We start from the raw sequence: 20,973 nt of genomic DNA, 5'->3' as shown, positions 1-20,973 counted from the left end.
CTAAAGTGTAGACAACCGAGCACATCTGCATGTCAAGAGAAGCACCGTAAGCCAAGACATTCGAGGCAATTTTGCTGCCTTTTTTGTTTCTAAAATCCACGTGAAGAAACACGATGGCTTCTGGACTCCAGCACTATCAGCTGTTCAAAGCTGAAGACACTCACATCCTCCCAGGCCGTCACTGAGCTGCCTCACGGCTGCTGAGAGCTGATGCTGTGGCTCAGCTACCAGGAGCTGGGATGGCTCTCAAATGACCTTGGGGGAAAACGCTCAACGGGTATAAATAAGGTAGGTCTTTAATAACTTCATCTGAGCTATGGAAATTTATCCTGGATGAGGATTTGGCTCCATGCAGAGGGCTGCAAAGTGAGTTAACCCGATTCCACCTCCATGAGGAAGAAAAGTGGGGTTGGTAGGAGTGTGCACTATGTGACACCAGCAACCCCTTCCAACTTCATAAGCGTTTTTTTCTTTCATATGTATTTTGAACACTGAGAGAAGGCTGTGATTGAGACCTTGTGACTACTTCTGAAAGGTGCCATTAATAAACAGGCTTTATTTTTAAGAACCGCCCTGCTATCATGTTATGAGTATGCTAGAGGAGCTTGATTAACCCTTACTTTAGGGGCTGCTCCAAACATCAGCCAAACACAGGCTTCTGACCCTGTGTAAGGGACAAGCCAGGTATTCAAACACTTAGTTGATAAATTACTATTATTCATGAGGTCCAGCTGCCTGCAGTGCATTGGGAGCTGCTGTCCCATGGCGTGCAACCTCAAGGGGCTCGTCCGTCCCGACTTGCCCTGGCTTGGCAATGCTTCACCTTCTCAGCAGGTCACATTCGGGATGTTTCCCCAGGGCCCAGCTCTCCCAACACTCATCTCCCGCGGCGCAGGGAAGGCAGGTGAGAAACACTGTTCAAGCATGAGACGCACTTGGGGCTATATGGGCACGTGCCAGTAGCAGCTGTGGGCAGGGTGGGAAAGAGCCTACCATGCTGCCATTTTGCTTTTCCTCTGGTCAGAGTCACAATCCAAATCACCCCTCGCCTCCCCCTGCCCCCTTGGGTCATGCCCCACTGCAGCTGTAAGGGCAGAGGGAGAAGGGAAACGTGGAGATGTCCAAGGGAGGGGGCTGTAAGGAGTCAGAGGGACAATTGCCAAAAGACGTCCCAAAGATTAATCAAAAGCGTCTTCTGCAACAAGAATGCATGTGCAGGAGCTGGTTCATCCCAACCTAAGACAGGTAGGATATGTCCCATTGTGGAGGCTCCTGTTTGTTCTCATCAAGCTCAAAAGCAGCCAGAATGGCCAGCTTTAGCCATCTACAAGTTGCCTTAGAGGCTACAGGCTCATAGGCAACTGCTTGGCAAGAGCCATCCCGCTCCCTTTCCTCTGTGATTTTAAATCCACACTCCAGCACAGCACCGACTACTCATCCTGTCAGATCTTTATCGGCACTTTGCTTCTGGTTTAAGCGTTTTGTCTTTCACAGACTTTTTGGATACTTCCTTCGAACAACAAGCCGTAACGATTTCCTACAACTGCGCAGCTCCAGCGTGCCGCGGTGCCCCGTGGAAAGAGCCATCTGTTGAAGAGCAGCCGCAGAGGACTTAAAAGGTAAACAAATCCCAGCCTGGGGAGGATCAGAAGGGCCGACAGGCAGTCCTGCTGGTGCTGATTTATACTTCCTTATCTTTTATCTCCTTCCCTCTCCTCCCCGAGAACACTAGCTGTTCTCCCACGGTCCTTCTCCCAGGCAAATCTGTGCGCTTGCTTTCTGCAATCGTGCATTTTCAATTCTCAAGTTCTTTAAGTCTTCTCATTTTAATGTAATATTCCCCTTCTGGTGCACTGCAACTCTGCCAGGCTAAAGCACTCACTTGAACTCGTTCCCAACAGCATGTAAGTAAATCCCCAGCTCTGGGAACACAAAATCTCCAATACTTTGCCCAGAAGCCATCTGAAATACCAGATGCACGGTGCCTCCCACTTAAGAGCAAGCATAAGACCCGCTTTGGTTTACACCGCTTTTCCAGCTCTCCTCTCAGGAATCCTTCCCAAGCCGTGAAGCCGCCAGCAGGACAGTTACCCAGTGAGTGTGGACCTGCCACCCTCGTGGCAAAACCTCCTGCCAAAGACACTCTCTTCATTCGTAGCTCATAAAACCAGAAAAGATGGACCATCCCCTAGTGGAGCTGAAGCTACAGGGCTTCTCTGAATGAATCTGAACTAGGGCATATTTTTGAGAAAATAGTCCCGTTTTGATGAACGCTTCTAGTGCTGAGCAGTCAACCCCAGCACACCCCACACCTGTTCCAGTGCTCACTTGTCCCTGCTGTCAAAAAACCCCCAAACCCTAAAAATTAGGGGCAAATTTGTCTAATTTCAGCCCTCAGCTACTGGCTCTTGTAACACACTTGTCAGACCAATGTTCGGCTTTTCAAATTTCTGCTTCTGTATCACGATTAAGATATTTTGATCTTCTGGTAAACTGAAATGCATATTTTCTGAGCCATCAATATTGCTGTGTTACAATGATCTTTCCTTTTCATTTCTGTCTTAGTATCATCTATGATTCTAAGCACCATTATTTGGATATATATTTTTTAATTTTTGCACACTGGTTTAAGTCTGACCCACTGTACAAGCTGCTATTTAACATCTGTAGAAAGAAAAGCATTTTATCAACATACGATACGAATTCTTCCATCTGGCTTTCCCCTGAAGACAAAGCAGAAATATTTCTGAACACCTCTGCCTCCTCTGCTACTGACAGTGCCGTAAGAAATGCACCCCCCAAGTTTCTAACTCAAAGGTCGTTTTGCTTCTGTATCAAGCCCTTTTCATGCCTGGTTTCCAATCTGTATTCAATTCTTCCTTTCCCTTCTCTCCCCTGCCGCCTTCACTTAACTGCTGCCCTCTGCTCCTCTTATCTTTGTCGGTAAGGCGTTCAGAGAACTCCATACAGCACCAGTTGCATTTATGTCACCGGAAAGGAATTATTAAGCCATATGTCAGTCTGCCTTAAGTGAATCAGAAAAATAATCACATCAAACATGAAAAAAAGCCGAGCTGACACCTCAGACTATCAAATGTAATCCATGTGTGCTTTTCTGATATGTCTTAATTATGTGTTATTATTCCAGGATTGCATAAGGGTATAATTTCTTCTGAAGATGTTCACTATTTATTTTCTACAGCAGCTAAAATCCAAAACACACTACAATTTCAGATTGAAAGCATGACGCTGAGTTACAGTATTATAAAACCAACTTTTGGATATCCCATTCAGCAGCCCCAGTGGGAAAATATGGAATGCTGGAAAAGGATTACAGTGGTTTTTACATTTACAGAGAGTTACACTGCTGGTCACAAGAGAGGTCTCACATTACTGAAAGAACACATATTTTCTGGAAAATAAAAGTCTCTCAAAAAGAAAAAAAAAAAAAAAGAAAGGAAAAAGCATCAGACATTTGAACAGCTGGAAGCATTTTTAGAAACTACCAAAAAAAGAGGAAAAAAAAAATTAAAATAATATTTCCCTTTCTGTAGTAAGCATCGTAGTGGTGATATAATACGTTCCCAAGGGGCTTAATCATGTCTACTGTTCAATCCTCAAAGGTTATTTCATAAAACAAAAATTAGTGGAGTCAAAAGAGTTTCTTCACAAAAAAACCCTGAAGCTGTCATTCTGAGTTATATTTATTTTTCTACCAGCTCCCACCTTTGTCAAATGTCCCAAGAGCTATGAATCTGTGACAATACACTACAGTCCACTGTGCTCTGGCAAAAGACAAGGTTTTCCTCCTTTGTCTATATCTGGTCTCAGTATTAGGAAGATGTTTGATGCCACTGTGATAAAAACTTGAAAAGACTGTTGTTTACAGAAGGATCAAATGAGCCAGTGAATTAAGGAAGTAATAGCAGCGTAAAACAGTGTGGTTACTACAAATATTTTGATAAAGTAAATTTTGATGAACCAACATCACTTGAATTTCTTTCAAATTAAAATCTAAGGGAAATATCTTAATTTTAAATATTCTGCTTATTCCGCCAATTGTGATGCTTTATTTTCTTTACTGTAGTGCTCCCAGGGCCGTGTCAGCACTAGGACTTCCTTTTGCTAAGTTCTTTTTTGTCACAATAACTCTTTCAACATGTGCCAACTTCAGATGAACATTATTGGTGGTTTCCTTCAGTATGAAAAACAGGCAACAAACACCACGAGGCTCCCTTAGCAACACCCTTGATTTCCCTTTAAAAAGTAATTCCATTAAATACTCTATAAGGGGTTGTTAAATTTGCGTTCATGAGCTACGGTATTATCGAGAACTTCCCATCTTCACAATGTGTTTTTACTCACACCTGAATTTACATTTGTTTCATTTTTTAGCTGTGTTTTTTTTTTAAATTACTTTACTTACAGCAAAATACCAAGCTGGTTTGTCAAGCGAAACCGTTCATTCTTTCCTCGTAGGGACCAACTGCAGGCACAGAATGTAGTGATTCCACCGTACAACACACAAGTCTTGCTGGGGTCCATGTCTGAATATATGCCTGCTATTGTTTAATCAAAACATTTCATATCTAAAAATTTCTAAACCCAGTTCTATTCATACAAGGCAAATTCCCACTGTCCAAAAACAAAGTGAAAAAAATAGGGGAAAATATCAAACAATATGAAACAAAACGTGTTTCTCTCCTAGCTATTTGCTCTCATATTTCAGATTTGGTTCTCTTCCTCTCTTGCTTCTTTCACTGCATTCCCACTGAACAGGACACTTACGATACCTTTTGCAACAACCTACAGAGGACCTCTAAAAGACAAGGCCGTTTCTAGAGAAAAATTCTTTTTTCTTTTTCTTTTTTTAAATAGGCACTCAAATACCATTTCTTAATTTATTTCAAGAGAAAAACAAAACCCCACTGATAATATTTCCTTTGTTCATCACCCACTATCTGATGTGCAACCTTAAGCTGCTCCAGCCTATCCTGGGAAAACATTTCTTTTGAATGATTTTGTGGCCCCTAAAACTTGCCCTCCTATTCTTTAAACAGTTCCCCAACACTTGCCACTCAACATTAAAAGGAAACTCCACGTGAACAAATACACAGGGACCAGATTCAGCCCTTGCCTAAGCAGCAACGTTGTCAACATATTTTAATATCAATTGTTCTCTGCAATGGAATCATCAAAATGCCTGTAAACCCATAGTGACCGGAACATAGAATCATAGAATGGTTAGAGTTGGAAGGGACCTTACAGATCATGGAGTTCCAAACCCCCTGCCATGGGCAGGGACACCTCCCACTAGACCAGGTTGCTCAAAGCCCCATCCAACTTGAACACTTCCAGGGATGAGGCAACCATAGCCTCCCTGGGCAACCTGTTCCAGTGTCTCACCACCCTCACAGTAAAGAATTTCTTCCTGATATCCAATCTAAACCTCCCCTCTTTCAGTTTAAAACCATTACTCCTTGTCCTATCGCTACACTCCCTCATACAGAGTCCCTCCCCATCTTTCCTGTAGGCCCCCTTCAGGTACTAGAAGGCTGCAATAAGGTCTCCCCGGAACCTTCTCTTCTCCAGGCTGAACAACCCCAACTCTCTCAGCCTGTCTTCATAGGAGAGGTGCTCCAGCCCTCTGATCATCTTCATGGCCCTCCTCTGTTGGAACAGGTCCATGTCCTTCTTATGTTGGGGGCCCCAGAGCTGGACACGGTACTTACTCCAGGAGGGGTCTCACGAGAGCAGAGTAGAGGGGCAGAACCACCTTCCTCGACCTGCTGGCCACACTTCTTTTGATGCAGCCCAGGATGCAGTTGGCCTTCTGGGCTGCGTGGATTGTCGGGTCACATTGAGCTTCTCATCCACCAGTACCCCTAAGTCCTTCTCCTCAGGGCTGCTCTCCAGCAATTCTCTGCCCAGCCTGCATTTGTGCTTGAGATTGCCCCACCCATGTGCAGGACCTTGCACTTGGCCTGACTGAACTTCTTGAGGTTCACACAGGCCCACCTCTCGAGCCTGTCTGGGTCCCTCTGGATGGCTTCCCTTCCCTCCAGCTTGTTGATCACGCCACACAGCTTGGTGTCATTGGCAAACTTGCTGAGAGTGCACACAGTCCCACTGTCCATGTTGAAGACAAAGACGTTAAATAGCGCTGGTCCCAGTGCTGATCCCTGAGGAACACCACTTGTTACTGGTCTCCACTTGGACATCAAGCAACAAGCCCTTGATATCCCTGGCCAGATTTAATTCAATCAGGGCTTTAGCTTTCCTAACCTGATCCCTGGCTGCCTGGATAACATCTCTGTATTTCTCCCAGGCTACTTGTCCTTGCTCCCACACTTTGTAGGCTTTCTTTTTGTGTTTGAGTTTGTCCAAGACCTTCTCGTTCATCCATGCAGGCCTCCTCGCATTTTTGCATGACTTTCTCTTTGTCACTCCTGAGCTTGGAGGAGGTGATCCTTGAATATTAACCAGCTTTCTTGCGCCTCTCTCACTCCAGTGCTTTATCCAATTGAACTCTACCAAGCAGATTCCTGAAGTGGCCAAAGTCTGCTCTCCTGAAGTCCAGGTTAGTGAGCTTGCTGTGTGCCCTAAGGATCTTGAACTCCTTAGGGAAGGAAGTTATCATCGACTCATTCCAGGAACCTCTTGGATTGCTTATGTCCAACAGATATCGGGGTGGTTGAAATCCCCCATGTGGACCAGGGCTTGTGAACGTCAGGCTGCTCCTATCTGTCTATAGAAGGCCCCATCTGCTCAGTCTTCCTGGTCAGGTGGCCTATAGCAGACCCCCACTATAATGTCACCTGTCCCTGCCCTCCCTCTAATCTGACCCATAAACTCTCGGTTGGCTCCTCATCCGTCCCGAGGTGAAGCTTCATGAGCTCCAGCTGGTCATTGACATAGAGGGTGTCGTGGTTTCAACCAGATTGACCAATCAGAACGACAGATGGCCCCTCCCTCCCCCCTCTAAGGAAAAGAGAGGAGAGGAAGAGATAAAAGACATTTATGAGTTTAGAAAAAAACTAAACTACTTTAATGAAAATATTAATAAATAATGAAATAATAAACAATTAAAAAAAAGGGGGGGGGGAAAAAAGGGGGGGGGAAAGTATACAGTATATACAAAACCGTATCAAGCTCCCAGGGTGATGATCACGTCACCAGCAGGCACAGGGGAAAGTCCTAGGCTGGACTCAGTGATGGACAGGAGCTGGATTCCGGATCTGGAGTCAGGAATGCTCGGATCGGGATCAAAGGCAGACGAACAGACAGGGTCCTCCTCAGATGTCGGCCATTGAAGGAAGAGAGATGACCCTTTGATCCCTCAGCTTTTATGCTGAGCATGACGTAGATGGGATGGAATACCCTGTTGGTCAGTTCTGGGTCACCTGTCCTGTCCGCTCCTCCCTACAGGTGTGACCCCTCTATGCTTTTCCGCTTCCGACCCTCCAATGGGTCGGAATTTACCTGACCTTGGTTGTTCTAGCAATAAGTATAAGCAAGGGCCTCTCTGCATACCATTCCAGGTATTATCAGGTCTTATCACTATGACAGCGAGCAGTTTCTGAACAATATGCCGTTAATTTCAGAGTTTAGTTAGAAGAGGCCCAGCTAAAAAGGAAAAATTACTGAACAGAAAATTAGTTCTGTTTTACCTCAAACCAGGACAGAGGGGTACACCCCCTCCTCATCTCCCTTGCCTGTCCTTCCTAAAGAGCCTGTATCCTTCCATTCCAGCATCCAGTCACAGGAGCCATCCCATCATGTCTCTGTGATGCCAATAAGCTCATAGCCCTGCAGGTGTGAGCATGTCTCTAACTCCAGGTGCTCTCCTACTGACCTGTGATCTTCCTTCAGACTGGGCATCTACTGCTGGCACTGGTATCAAACTGGTAGGAGTGGGATGGATTGCGGTTCCCCTCCCCCAGCAACTTGAGTTTAAAGCCCTCTTCATGGATAGACTCCATCCAGTAAAGCCCTTCAAGTAATGTGGATAAAACTAAACCACCACTACTCAATAAAACAAACACACACAGAGAGATAAAAGGACAAAAGGACCCAGTTAATGGGAGAATACTCCTAAGAAAACAACGGCTGAACCCTGAACATTGAAGCTCAGTGGATGATCTGCAAAAGATAAGCCTAGGAACTAAAATTGTAACTCTGTTGGATATTTAAAAAACTACTAATTCAATGGCAAGAACAGTTTTACGGCACCTTGTAAATTCCATTCCTGCTCCCAATCATTTTATGCACCTGATACAATGAACAGTCCATCTTTTGTATTTAGGTTTAAAGTTTGCTCTTCTCTTCCAAACCTGAAGAAGACCTGCTCAATGGCTTCGTATAACAAAAGATACCACTTTTACTTACAACACGGCCACACATATACCCACTGGATCATCGCAGCTACAAAAGCATGGCTACCTTCCATGTTACCCTCCTCAAGGAAACATTTGTGGGGTACCTATTTCACTCCTTTGTCTCTCTTTTTGTGTTGCAATGTATCTCTTTCCTCCACACCCTAACATTTTCCATCACATACCTGTATGACCATAGTTTTTCTTCTTATCTTTTTGTTCCCTATGTCAAATACAGTTCCTAGTTTTCCGCTTCAACTTTCTTTCCAATTTCCCCTCTGTTGCAAACACAGTTTGCTTTCCCCAATGTAGAACTCCTGCAAGGAATAAGGTTAAACAAGTTTAAAGAATATCCACGAGCATGTGAGAAAGACCCATGCAAACAGTTCTGGGTCATGACACTTGACAGGTATGTCCTAATACTGAATCCAATGTGTGTACCAAAAGACTATTCATACCATTCCACTCACTCTGAAGATGAGTTCAGTTCCCATTTAATCAGCTCCTCCAACAAGACCAAAATTTTTAACAGTACATGCTGGAGGACTTGTTCTCTCAAATTCCATGCTTAAGCTCCTGTGTAACGAAAAGCCATCATCTTCATAAATGAAAACAGGTGATCCAAGGAAATTCTTTATTACTGTTCCACCAACATGAATATTCAAACTTTTACAAGTGTTCACAAAACCAGTCACAACAGTATTTTATCCACAATTATGAAGATGTATGCAATCTTCCATAAAAGAATTCTGTTCTGTTGAACATTTTTATGAGTCCATGATAAATGTTTCAAAGTCTTGCTCTAAGTCTGAAACAAGGGCATCCACAAAATCTTCAACTGAAGGTAATTTCTGAAGCATACCTACAAAATCAAGACAACAGACTCTTAGCAAGAATACTATGACCCTGAAAGCTTTGTCAGAAGTAATGCTTATCACTAACTAACTTTTAATATCACAACAGAAACGGCTATCATGTTTCTTTGTCAAGAAATAAATAGAATTATAGTGTATAGGGATTATTTAATTTTTTCAAGCTACCTGTTACACATTATCACAGAACTGACAGGTTTCAAAACTGTTAACTGACTTTTATCATTACAATCTTGCTTGAATGGAATTAAATCTATTTTAAAGCAATGTAACCACAGACTCGGTAATTTCCAAATGACTGGAATAAATCAGTGATTGAGGGGGTATCTAAATCCTTATCTGCTAAATCTCAGGTCTGACAGAGCCAGAAAAAACAACATATTTTCTCAAAGTGTTACACACCTTAAAAGCATTTAATTTAGTATTTAATGCACAAATACCTTTGAAATTTTTCACAAGGCATGAAACATACCCAAACAAAATAATTTTCAGTGCACTGCAGTTTTCGTTTTGCTTTTTTACAGTACCAGGACTTACCTTTTATTAAAAATTTTAACTAGTGCATCTGTTAGCTGCAGCATATGGCTACAGAATAACAGACAGGGAAATTAGCGAAATGAAGAATCATGCTCAAGTACTATGTCAGGTAATTCTATAAACAGAGCAGCTAAAAATCTCACACTTTCCTCCCCAGAAGCCCTGGTTTTTAGAAAGCATGAAAATATATCCTGTAAATTATTTTCAGATGTTTCTTTGTACTTAACATTACATTAACGTTGGTCTTTTCACTGTTATTAACATTTTCAAGATTATATATGGAAATTTACAGCATTACTTGTACCAGAAAAAAAAACAGTACAGCTGCCAAATCATGTAAAATTTCGTCTTTGTACTTCTTTGAAGTGATCTGTTCTTTCTGACAACTGCCAATGTAAATATAACCTTGTTCTACCCTTTCTGATCGGCATACCTACTGAACATAATTTTATATTCTTTCACATCCTCAACAATATTTGCTTTCAGTGGAAATTATAATTGCATGCTGCTAAAAGACCGGAATCTTTTACTATAACACAATGATTCAAAACCCACCAGGAAACAGACCAGCTCGAGGTAATTTTGTGCGAGCAACCAAAAATAATTTTGTCTCTAAGACCTCACAGAACCCCATTTCAATCCTATTTAAATGCACGTTGCAACTGTCAACACAATCTGCCATGACCCGGTAGATTAATAGTGAGCGCTAAAAGGAAAACAAATCTCGTCCTATATATAGGTTGACTGAAATGCTGTTAAATGAAGTTTGCATCAAGCTATTTTCAAAATGAAAGAGAACAGAACTAGTATTTCCAAATACTTGGTAAACTTGTCATCTACTCTAATGTTAGTAAAATTACTGGGAATTACTTCTAGTTCATAATGAAAAATGGGTTGCTTTATGCTGGGCTGAGAAACAGATGTGACCAGATACCAGCTACTAATCTAACCTCCCTGGAGAGCCAGGGCCTCTTGCGGACTCCCTCTCTCAGGTTCCTGAGTGGGCTGGCTGGAGGACATGCGTGTTTGTTCCCTAAAAACCTTAGGAAAATTCCAGTTTAAACTCATATTATTTTCCTGGAGTTTTGTCAGAAGTGGAGAGAATGCCTTAGGAAGGTGACACGGATGGCAGCACACTGGAACATGCACTGTCACACATGACTACTGGAGCTTCATCTTAAACTCAGTGGGAGCGGTCCAATCCCAACAGTGCAATCCATTCTGCCTTTTTTTGGCCTCATTTTTCCTCAGACATTTACATCTGAACTGAGTCTACTTCTGGAGACTGAACAGGAGGAGGACCTTCATGGGTGCCACCCATCTGACCTTTTCAGAGGTCTACTTCATGATGAGCTGAGTTGTGCCTATAAAGAATCTACTTTTCCCCGTATCCCAGAAAGGAAATCTGGATGACTGGCTCAGACATAAGAATCTCAAGTTGGTGAAATTATTCATTCCTTCCAATTTTTAAGATGTAGCTCTGTAAAAGAACCATTATTCTATAGCCAATATGCCCTTTTCTATCAGATATCAGTATGAAGGGATGACTGTAATGCTATAGACAGTATATAAAGGCCGTAATAGACATAACCACCACTCCCCAAGCCGCAAAATACAAAAAAACCCTTCTAATACTGACTTTATAAAAAAACAGCCAGCCTGGATGATGTTTAGCCAATTCTTTCGACACACTAAAATTTATTCTGCTCTGGACAATTCTTAAAACTATGATTATCAATACATTGCAAAAGAAGAAAAGCTATCAGTGTGATGATTAGGGGGAAAAGACTGATGCTGGGATTATCTTCAAGTACATTTGATTTCCCTCTTAAATAAAAATTGCAGATCATAACAAAAACATTCCAGCCCTGGATATTACTAAATGAGTAAAAGAAACATAATTAACTACAGTACACTTGGATGTACAGCTGAATATAGTCTTACCAAATCTCACTCAAAACTTGCTACAAATTGCATTCCTTTAGACTCCACATGGTTTGTTTTAAATATGCAGGAGAATTCAAAATCGTTCTGGCAATAGCGATGTCAAATGACCTCCCACCCAGTAGTTCCAACTTTTTGATAATACAAACAGATTTCAGGTTTCTTGCATTAGTGGTCTGCTGCACTGCCAGTTTCCCATCACTGACGTCAAAAGCAGACACTAGCAGAATTTGCTTTTGTAAGGGAAGGATGAAGAGTAACTGAGGTCATCGCCAAAGAACTCCTACTGCAGTAAAATGATCATGCCCTTATGAAATAAATAACTACAGATTTTAGAGTAGACAACTCCAAAAGAAACAGACACTGATGGCATTTCCGTGTTTTAACCTCTTACTCTACACAGATTTGTTAAGAATGGTCATGTCTCCCTTTAAACTCCATTAAAATATATCAAAGCGAGATCAGCTTTGATATATTGTAAGTACTCAGCACTTCAGTCTAAATGATTTAGTAAGATGTCCACAAGGTCTGATGGTTGCAGTTTTAAAATCTAGGAGTGTATTTTATACGTTCAGCCCAACTCCTCTTTCAGCTCAGTCTCTCCCAAGCCTAAGGCAACTGCACAGCTTATCTTCTCTGCTTTGAAGTTTTCTTTCGCATTACAGCACTGTGGTTAACCACACCCTTTGGAGAGATGGCCAGCTATAACCTACAATCACTGAAAATTGGGAGAAGAATAAAGCCTGTGGCAAAATTTGGCCTCTGCCCCTTTGGAACACTAATTATTTTGGGTCCGTGTAGTTTGAGTTAATATATGTTGCCATTCACATCACCTTTTAGGATTTATGCATATTTCTTATACTTCCAAAGAGACATACAATCGCTCTCTAAAGATTTTTACAGCCTCTTGCACTCATACAAATGCATGTTTATTTCCAGATTCAGCTGGTTTGATTACCACGTGTGCACATGGCTAAGCATGTCTGTCTGCAATATAACAGCATTAACAAATCACATGTATTCTGCACAAGGACTTCTCTGGAGACCCAAAGGGCAATGTGACAGCATCAAATCTGCAGGAGAAGCACACACCAGGATACGTTCCACGCTCTCAGTTCCCAGATCATACAGCCCAGTACTTTTCACACTGCAATTCACTTTCTGCCTATGCACCTGGGTTGTTTTTTTTTTCCAGCCAGGGAGTGCCAAGGGAGAGAGAGAGGGATGGTGCACACCTGAATCTTGTTCAGACCTGCAACCAGCACACAACTGGACCTGGAAGGGACACCTGGGTTACATATTTGTAAAGGAATTTGGAATCCCTAATGCCATGTAGTCCTGGGAAGGAGAGGGTCTGTGCCCAACACAAAATGACAGAGGAATCAAGTTCTTCTCAAACTGTATTTCCTCTCCAAGGGAAAAAAAAAGGTAAGCCTCTTGAACAAAGCATTGTTCACTCATTTTTTAATTGCTCCTGCTATCCACATTTGTGACTTTCTGTATTTTGTAATTATCAAACGGGTAAGATAAAAAGGGTCACTTAAGAAAATGTTAAAAAAGGTTTCATGAAGCCTTTGTGTTGTTTGGTTTTTTTGTTTTTTTTTGTTTTTTTTTTTAATGGAAACAAATGCCAAGAGAATCAAATCCAAACGACAACAACAAAAAAGTATATTGTGTTTTCTAATTAAAGACTAGTCCAAACAGGAATCTTGTCAGTAACTCCACTGGATGGCAAGTCAGATCCTTTATCTTCCCTAATCAGTACATCTATGGAATCACATGGGAGAAAGATGAAAAGCGAAGGTCATATCCAAACACAAAAGACAGACAATAGATAGCTTTGGAGAAGAAAATCATAACAAAGAAACTGTATAAATGAAATGTGCTTGTGAAGTTATCTGTTATCAGGCAGTCAATGCATATGGCGAACTTCACAATGAGATACGGAAGTACTTCAAGGGTGAGGCTACATAGGTGCATCCAAAACTCAGACTTGTACAAGCCCATTTCTTTATATAAAAAAAAAATGCCTGAAATAACAGCCTACGGTACTTAAGGTTTTTGAAATACGGCACTAGTGAGCACAGAATCTGGACTGTTTTCCTGAAGAACAGTAAAATCAACAAGCTTTTAAGCTTGGTGGAATCTGTCTTTAATCAGGAATCTGTCTGGTCATCTGCTAAGGAAGCACAGTTTGGAACTGATGAAAACTAACAAAAGATAGAAATGAAGTACTCTGGAACATCTGTAATGAAAAGGAGAAAATGCAGCAAAAGGAATGAGAGGCTGACTGAAGCTAAGCGAATTAAAGAACAAGTGTGTGTTCTTACTTTTCTACTTCAGTTCTCAATTTTTGCAATAAATACAGAGCAATTAAGTATAAACATATAATAAGCTTTTCCATCATATGTGTTCTACGTTTTAACCTCAAATAATCCCAAACAAGCAATCAAATTATTAACTTGTCAAAAGACCTGAGTCATCTTAATTTCATTTTTCAGGCAGTCATTCAAGCGTGCTTGTTTAAGTTTTGCACTGTCTACAAACGAACACCACAATATGCACAGCCAAGGAAGCTGCTGGGGAATTCTGGTTGTTTTTATGAACTTGAATATCTTTTAAATTTCAGAGTGTAACAGTGAAATTCAGAATTCAAAAGTGGCCAGGGGAAGCAAGGAAGATGTAATCTTGATGAAAGAGGATCAGATGAAAGAATACTTAACAAACTGGACATACATAAGCTCACAGGCCCTGATGGGATGCACTCATGAGTGCTGAGGGAGCCGGCAGATGGCGGTAACCTTTGAGCAATCATGGCCACTGAGAGAAGTGCTAAAAGACTGGAAAAAAAACAAATGTCACTCCTATCTTCAAGAAGGGCAAAAAGGGAACTATAGGCTGGCCAGTCTCACCTCAATCCCTAGGAAGGTGGTGGAGCAGCTAATCCTGTAAACCATTTCCAGGCTCATGAGTAACAAAAAAATCATCAGGAATAGTCACCAAGGATTCACCAAGGGCAAGTCATGCTTAACCAACTTGATAATCTTACATGATGAAACAAGTGGCCTGGCAGATGAGGGGAGAGCCGAGTATATTTTCTACCTGGACTTCAGCAAGGTTTTTGACACTGTCTCCCATAAGATTCTCACGGAGAAGCTGTCCCCGTATGGTCTGGATGAGCAGACAGGGAGGTGGACTGAAACCTGGCTCAATGGCCAGGCCCAGAGGGAGGTGATCAGTGCCACAAAGTCTAATTGGAGACCAGTAACTAGCAGTGTACCCCAGCGGTCAATGCTGATTCTAGTCCTGTTTAACATCTTCAGTAATCACCTGGATGATGGGGCAGAGTTCAACAAGGTAATAAACACCTGTACCTGTGGAACAACAACCCCAGGCACTAACATATGTTGAGGGCCACCCAGCAAGAAAGCTGCTTTGCAGGAAAGGACCTGGGGGTCCTCATGGACACCAAGTTGAACACAACCAATAAGAGTGCCCTTGAAACAAAGAAGGCAAATGACATCCTGGGCTGCATTAGGCAAAGTATTGCCAGCAGGACAAGGTAGGTGACCCTTCCCCTCTACTCAGCACTGGTGAGGCCACACCTGGAGTGCTGTGTCCAGTGCTGGGCTCCTCAGTACAAGAGAGACATGGACATACTGGAGAGAATCCAACAAGGGCCATGACGATGATGAAGGGACTGGAGCATCTCTTCTATCAGGGAAGGCTGAGAAAGCTGGGACTGTTCAGCCTGGAGAAGAGAAGGCTCAGGGGGATCTTATTAATAAGCATAAATACCTGGAAGGAGGGTGCAAAGAGGACGGAGCCAGGCTCTTGTTAGTGGTGCCCAGTGACAGGACTAGAGACAACGGGCACAAACCAAAACACAGGAGGTTGCCTCTGCACATCAAGAAACGCTTTTTCCCTGTGTAGGTGACCAAACACTGGCAGAGATTGTCCCCCGAGGTTGTGGAGTCTCCACTCTTGGAGATGCTCACAAGCCTCCTGGACATGGTCCTGGGCGACTAGCTCTAGGTGGCCCTGCTTGAGCGCAGGGGTTGGACTAGATGACCTCCAGAGGCCCATTCCAACCTCAACTATTCTATAATTCTTTAATTCTGTGAAAATACCTTGAAAACTTCTGCCATTTTTGTAAATCATAGCCTGTACTCTTACCACCAGTATCACTCATGCTAATGCTGACACAGAGGAGTAACTGCTATCTGGTTCTCTTATCACATGTGAACAAACACACCAGCAGGTGTACTACAGTTACCGATTGTACGTAGTGATACACAGTTCTCTTTAGTGGTTTATGGATTTACTGATTTGAAGAAAAAAATTAAAAATTCAAACTGTGTATCTTTTACACATAGATTTTTTGGTCACATCATAAAAAATCCCATTATTCTACCATCAACATCAAGTTCACTGCCACGCAGTACGCACAGCTATTACTAAAACATAGCTAGCTTGCTCTCTTCTTCAAACCCCAGGCTGCACAATTATTGCCTCTTCATCATTTACCACTGGTAACTCACTGACAACTCACCGATGAACTATCTGCACTAAGTGAATTAGAATGAGGACTATAAGCACGAGGACTATGAATACTGAAATGCCTAAAACATCTAATTACTGCATTACAAGAGTTAAATTTGTTTGTGTGCTTTCACTGTACCTTGACAGACTTTGGATTTCCTTTAAACTTAAAATAAACTTGGAATTTCCTGGACTATGATGCCATTTTTTCAGATTAATTTCAGTAACAAGTTTTATCCAAAATAACTGATGCATACTCTCAACCCCAAACTGATTGTACCCTGTTCCACTGTTCTCTCACACGCAAGAAGGAAAGCCCATTGTACTTCCATAGATTTTATATAAGTCCATTCACAGGTGAATTTTGCAAACTTCATTCAAATAATATTTGATTCAAGGGAGCACACTACCAGCAACTTCGACATAGCCTCTAGGACATTCCAGAAACATTCTATGCTCAGTAGAATTAAAAATACATCCCCAAAATACATCCCAAATGATAAGCGTAACTGCTGTTTAAAAACGTTCTTTCTCTACCATATGACTTACAATAAAAATTGGATTTGCTTGTAAAGATGTACTTTCCTGTCTTGCAACTACACAATCCATAATTTTGGGCTACAGTTTTTTGAGGTTACACACACAGACCCTTCAAAAACAGTAAACAAAGGCAAATTTGCAAAGTCATGCTGAATGAAAACTAACCCTGCAGATCAGAAATATAAATAGACTAATCTAGAGAATATACACTTGCTTACTATATGATGAGTGTAAGGAGAGCAGAGTTATGGCCTCAAATACAAACAGATGGGAGAAAGAACTGAAATGTTCTAGTTATGAAACTGTGCCAATCTTGTGAAGAAATACAGACACATTTACCATTGTCTTCCTTATATGTAGAAAAAAGCCACAAGTTCCAGTCTACCAAACTGGAGTGAACAGAGGTCAATGAATTAATATTCACCCTTAGTATTAAGAATTTCAGAGTGAATTGCCCCATTAGATGAAGTACCTGACAAGTGCTCATATCAGGAAAAGTAACACTAACGCAAAAAAGTTTGTTTTGAATACTGCAACATTGCAGAGGAAAGTCTTTATCCTGATGTCATTGACAGATTTGAGATGAAGTCACCAGTTTCTCAAACTTGTTTCATTCTCCTGATATTTTTTTTTAATATATGACATATAGTATTTTTGCTATTGCTATGAGTGATTGTTGAGTTATCTTCCAGACTCAAAAGACAAAAATAGTATTGAGAGGAATAATGAACCATGTTTCTTTATTACAGTCTTCAGACTTCCATCTCATGAGAATATGTACTCAAAGTACTGACACAACCAAAGCTATTTTGATGACACCAAAATGACGTGGCCAAAACAAGTTCAAATTCTTGTATACAAAATAACCAGATCTATTATGAATTCCATGTATGTAAGAGCTACTAATTTTTTGTACCCAAAAACGGTGTTATCTATCTTCCTTCAAGAATGTGATACTCTTACTCTGAATTCTTTAGACAGCCTCATAGTACTACCCCTTCCAATGCTTCACCCCAACTATCTCTGTGTGTTTTTATTCTGTGTACCACAAGGAGTTCTACTGACCATGACATGAAGTTGACGACCCGTCCACTTAACTAAATAAAAGAAAAAGTTTTCTTTCACAAATCCAATGGAAATCATAATTAAACTAAGAAGACCAAACTGTGAAATGCAGTTAAATTATTTCTTCCTTGAGCAAGGGAATAAAACAGTTCTAATTTTTTTCTACCTTGAACCATAAGTATGGGCTCTTTTCCACCGCCGTGTGCCAGCATCTCTCGACGATAACGCTCACCCATTGCCCTGGAGAAACACAGATGTCAGAGCCATCTGCAAACACAACCTGTTCAGCTTTCAGTCAAATTTGCTTCTAGGATCTCTACAGAACTCAGAGACAGAGATCAAATGAAGTTTTTCACCCTGAAACAATGACTGCCCTGATTCCACGTTGACTCCTCAAATTCAAATTAGATTTAAAATTATACTATAAGTAACTGAACGAGACAAATTTTATACATATGAATATGTGTTGGTGTTTATAGAAGTTAATTTGTGAACAATATTTCAGCCTTCATTGCTCCAAGGGGAAAAGTTGCTCTGTTACAATGCTCTGAACATTCACCTAGGGTATAAGAACCCTTACAATTTGTGATCTCACAATTTACTTTTTAATTTCACAAAGTAAAATGAGTAGGATAGCTATACTTAGCTTTGAAGTTGGTGACATGAAACTTGTTTAATACCCGCAGTTGCTTTGATTTCAATAGAAAATTACAATTAATTAGGCATCTATGAAAATCAAGCTCTCTAATTATATCTGAATATGGATTTCAGTGCCTCCCAACTGGCACACCTGTATTTTAAAACATCAGCGTGATTTTTTTTGCACCAGTGAACATGTCCAGGGAACACTTCACCTGTGGTTATTTCCTGCTTAAAATCAAGAAAAAAGCTAAAAACTAATTGTCATTAAAAAATCCCATCAACCTATGTGGCCCCATTTGTTTGTTTCCAGAAGCAAGTAACACGACGCTTCATCCTACTTAATATTTTCTCTGTTTTTACCTGTCAAATGGGTCCTGAGCAAAACACTGTTTCCACACCATGGAGGCTACAGCCCTAGACATGAGGTAGGAGTAATATTTGGCACCATAGCCAACAAGATGACTGAATCGCAGCTGCCAGGCCTGTAAGAAGAAACAAACAAAAAACAGAAGAGAAGTCATCTTTTAAATCCTTTAAACTGTTCGGCATTTTCTGAAGTATGATGGAAGAAATCTGATACTATTAATGATAAAAAAAAAAAAAAAAGGAAAAACCACAACCACCACCAGAAATCCCAGAATGAACACATTCTTTATTATCCTTTATTATAAGAAGCATTTTTCAACCTAAATACCTAAATATTGTATATCAAATATACTGATCATCACAATTTAAATCATACATAAATAGGGTCAGCAGGAGAGAAACCTAAGCAGACAAAAAAAGTATTCATATTTGATGATAGCTGTGTTGTTCTACTGGTCTTGAAAGAAAACCACAATTACGTTACTACAAGTAACACCACATTTTATCATTTTCCATGTGGATAAGTGCAGTGTCACACTTGGAAAAGTTCAATCCATAAACTTTTGCCACAAACAAAATGATAATAGGGACTTGCATTTAATAGTATAAAAAAATACAGCTTCCCGTATGCCAAAAAACTCAGAGGTAGACAAATTGCATCCACATGCAATGTCATTGTTCACAGATTTGTTTGCACATTTTAAAATGCATATATATAGCAGATTATCATCTGTAATTATACTGTTATTCATTCATGTATTGTTACTTGGCTTTATGACTCATTCCAGTCAGGGTGGACTTCTTTTTTAATGCTGTCTGGTGTTGACTGTTTACTTATGTTTTCTTAGCAGAGAAAATCAGAAGTATCAGCCTTACTTTTACAGAAATAAAAATACTTTTTTTTTATTTCCCTGACTGTAGCAGAGTAATTTAAATTGGGAGTGACCTCTGAAGGTCATCTGGTCCAACCCTTGCTCAAAGCAGAGCTGACTTTGATGAGATTTCTCAGGTCTCTCTCTAAGGATGAAGACTTCATCACCTCTCTGGTGCAATGTGGAAAGCCAGGCAGGTCCACGCTGAAGAGATATCGCTTCCCAACAGATTTGGGCATATTATTTGAACTGAAGATGGATGAATGTACTAACGAAGGAGTGAGAAACACTCGGCCCTTTTGGTTCTCTGAGGAAACCAGAGAGGAGACAAGCCCCATATCTTATTTGTCCTCCTATCCAAAGTCAAAGATCTTAACATTCTTGTGATATGACCGTTGTCAAGATTTTTGTAGGTACTATAGAAAACAGAGTTTTATAGAGGAATTAGAAGATAAACAATAAAGTAGCATAACAGATGTTTTAAATTTAAATCCATGAGTTGTCAGATGCTTGTTCTTATCTTAGAGTCAATGGCTGAAATTCTGAAGGAGCCAAACAGAAAAGTGAAGGGGCATTAGCAATTTTCCAGAACTATTTATCTTTGATCATGATTCTTTATCACACTGTAAATAACAATCTCCTGATTTTTGACAGCTGAAATAAACTATGTTTCTTTATTCAAGAAAGAATCATCATCTTATTCTCCATTAGTCAAGTCAAAGATACATGTGTAAGTTAAAAACAAAGACCAACTGAGAAGGTAGAAAAAGAATCTGGCTTTTAATCAGTCTTTTTACCTTAAAGGTAGCAGACAGTCGCCTATAATCTAGATCACTGTGAACAGCTGATGAGAAACAAAGTTGTTAGCTCCCTTTTCTGAGCAACGCCTACAAATAAAAGTTCTCAAAGTTAGCTGCAATTCAGCCATTCAAAAGCTACTTTTAACAAGATGGTTATCTCCACCCTAAGACAGGTGTCCAACCCAGATGGAATTTGCCATGGGTGAGCAATTAGCCTCTACTGGTAGCTTACACAACTAGCGTAAAGTAGGAGCAGCAAAGTTGGAGGAGACGAAAAAATGTCTCCAGTCTTCAATTTTCCTGTGGGACTTAATGCATGATGGAAATTCTTAAGAATGATTAACTTTTTTTTTTCTTTTCTTTAAAGTAAACACCAACTGTACCGTATCTCATTGCAATGCAAGTATGTAAAAACATT

The 20,973-nt window shown here is 40.7% G+C and overlaps 1 protein-coding gene across 1 annotated transcript in view; it reads right to left on the bottom strand.

Annotated features, from left to right (window-relative positions):
* Positions 1 to 8,993: 8,993 nt before the first annotated feature.
* MIPEP (mitochondrial intermediate peptidase) overlaps positions 8,994 to 20,973 on the bottom strand; it is a 77,655-nt gene continuing 65,675 nt past the window's right edge. Inside the window, exons 17-19 of the mRNA XM_074146408.1 lie at positions 18,878 to 18,999; positions 18,042 to 18,115; positions 8,994 to 9,237 (exon numbers count right to left, since the gene is read on the bottom strand). Coding sequence (XP_074002509.1) covers positions 9,143 to 9,237; positions 18,042 to 18,115; positions 18,878 to 18,999 — 291 coding nt within the window. The 3' untranslated portion in view covers positions 8,994 to 9,142. The remainder of the gene's footprint in view (positions 9,238 to 18,041; positions 18,116 to 18,877; positions 19,000 to 20,973) is intronic.

Source organism: Numenius arquata, chromosome 1, assembly GCF_964106895.1.
Source record: "Numenius arquata chromosome 1, bNumArq3.hap1.1, whole genome shotgun sequence".
Classification (NCBI taxonomy): Eukaryota; Metazoa; Chordata; class Aves; order Charadriiformes; family Scolopacidae; genus Numenius; species Numenius arquata.
This window is presented reverse-complemented; position numbering and strand designations above follow the sequence as displayed.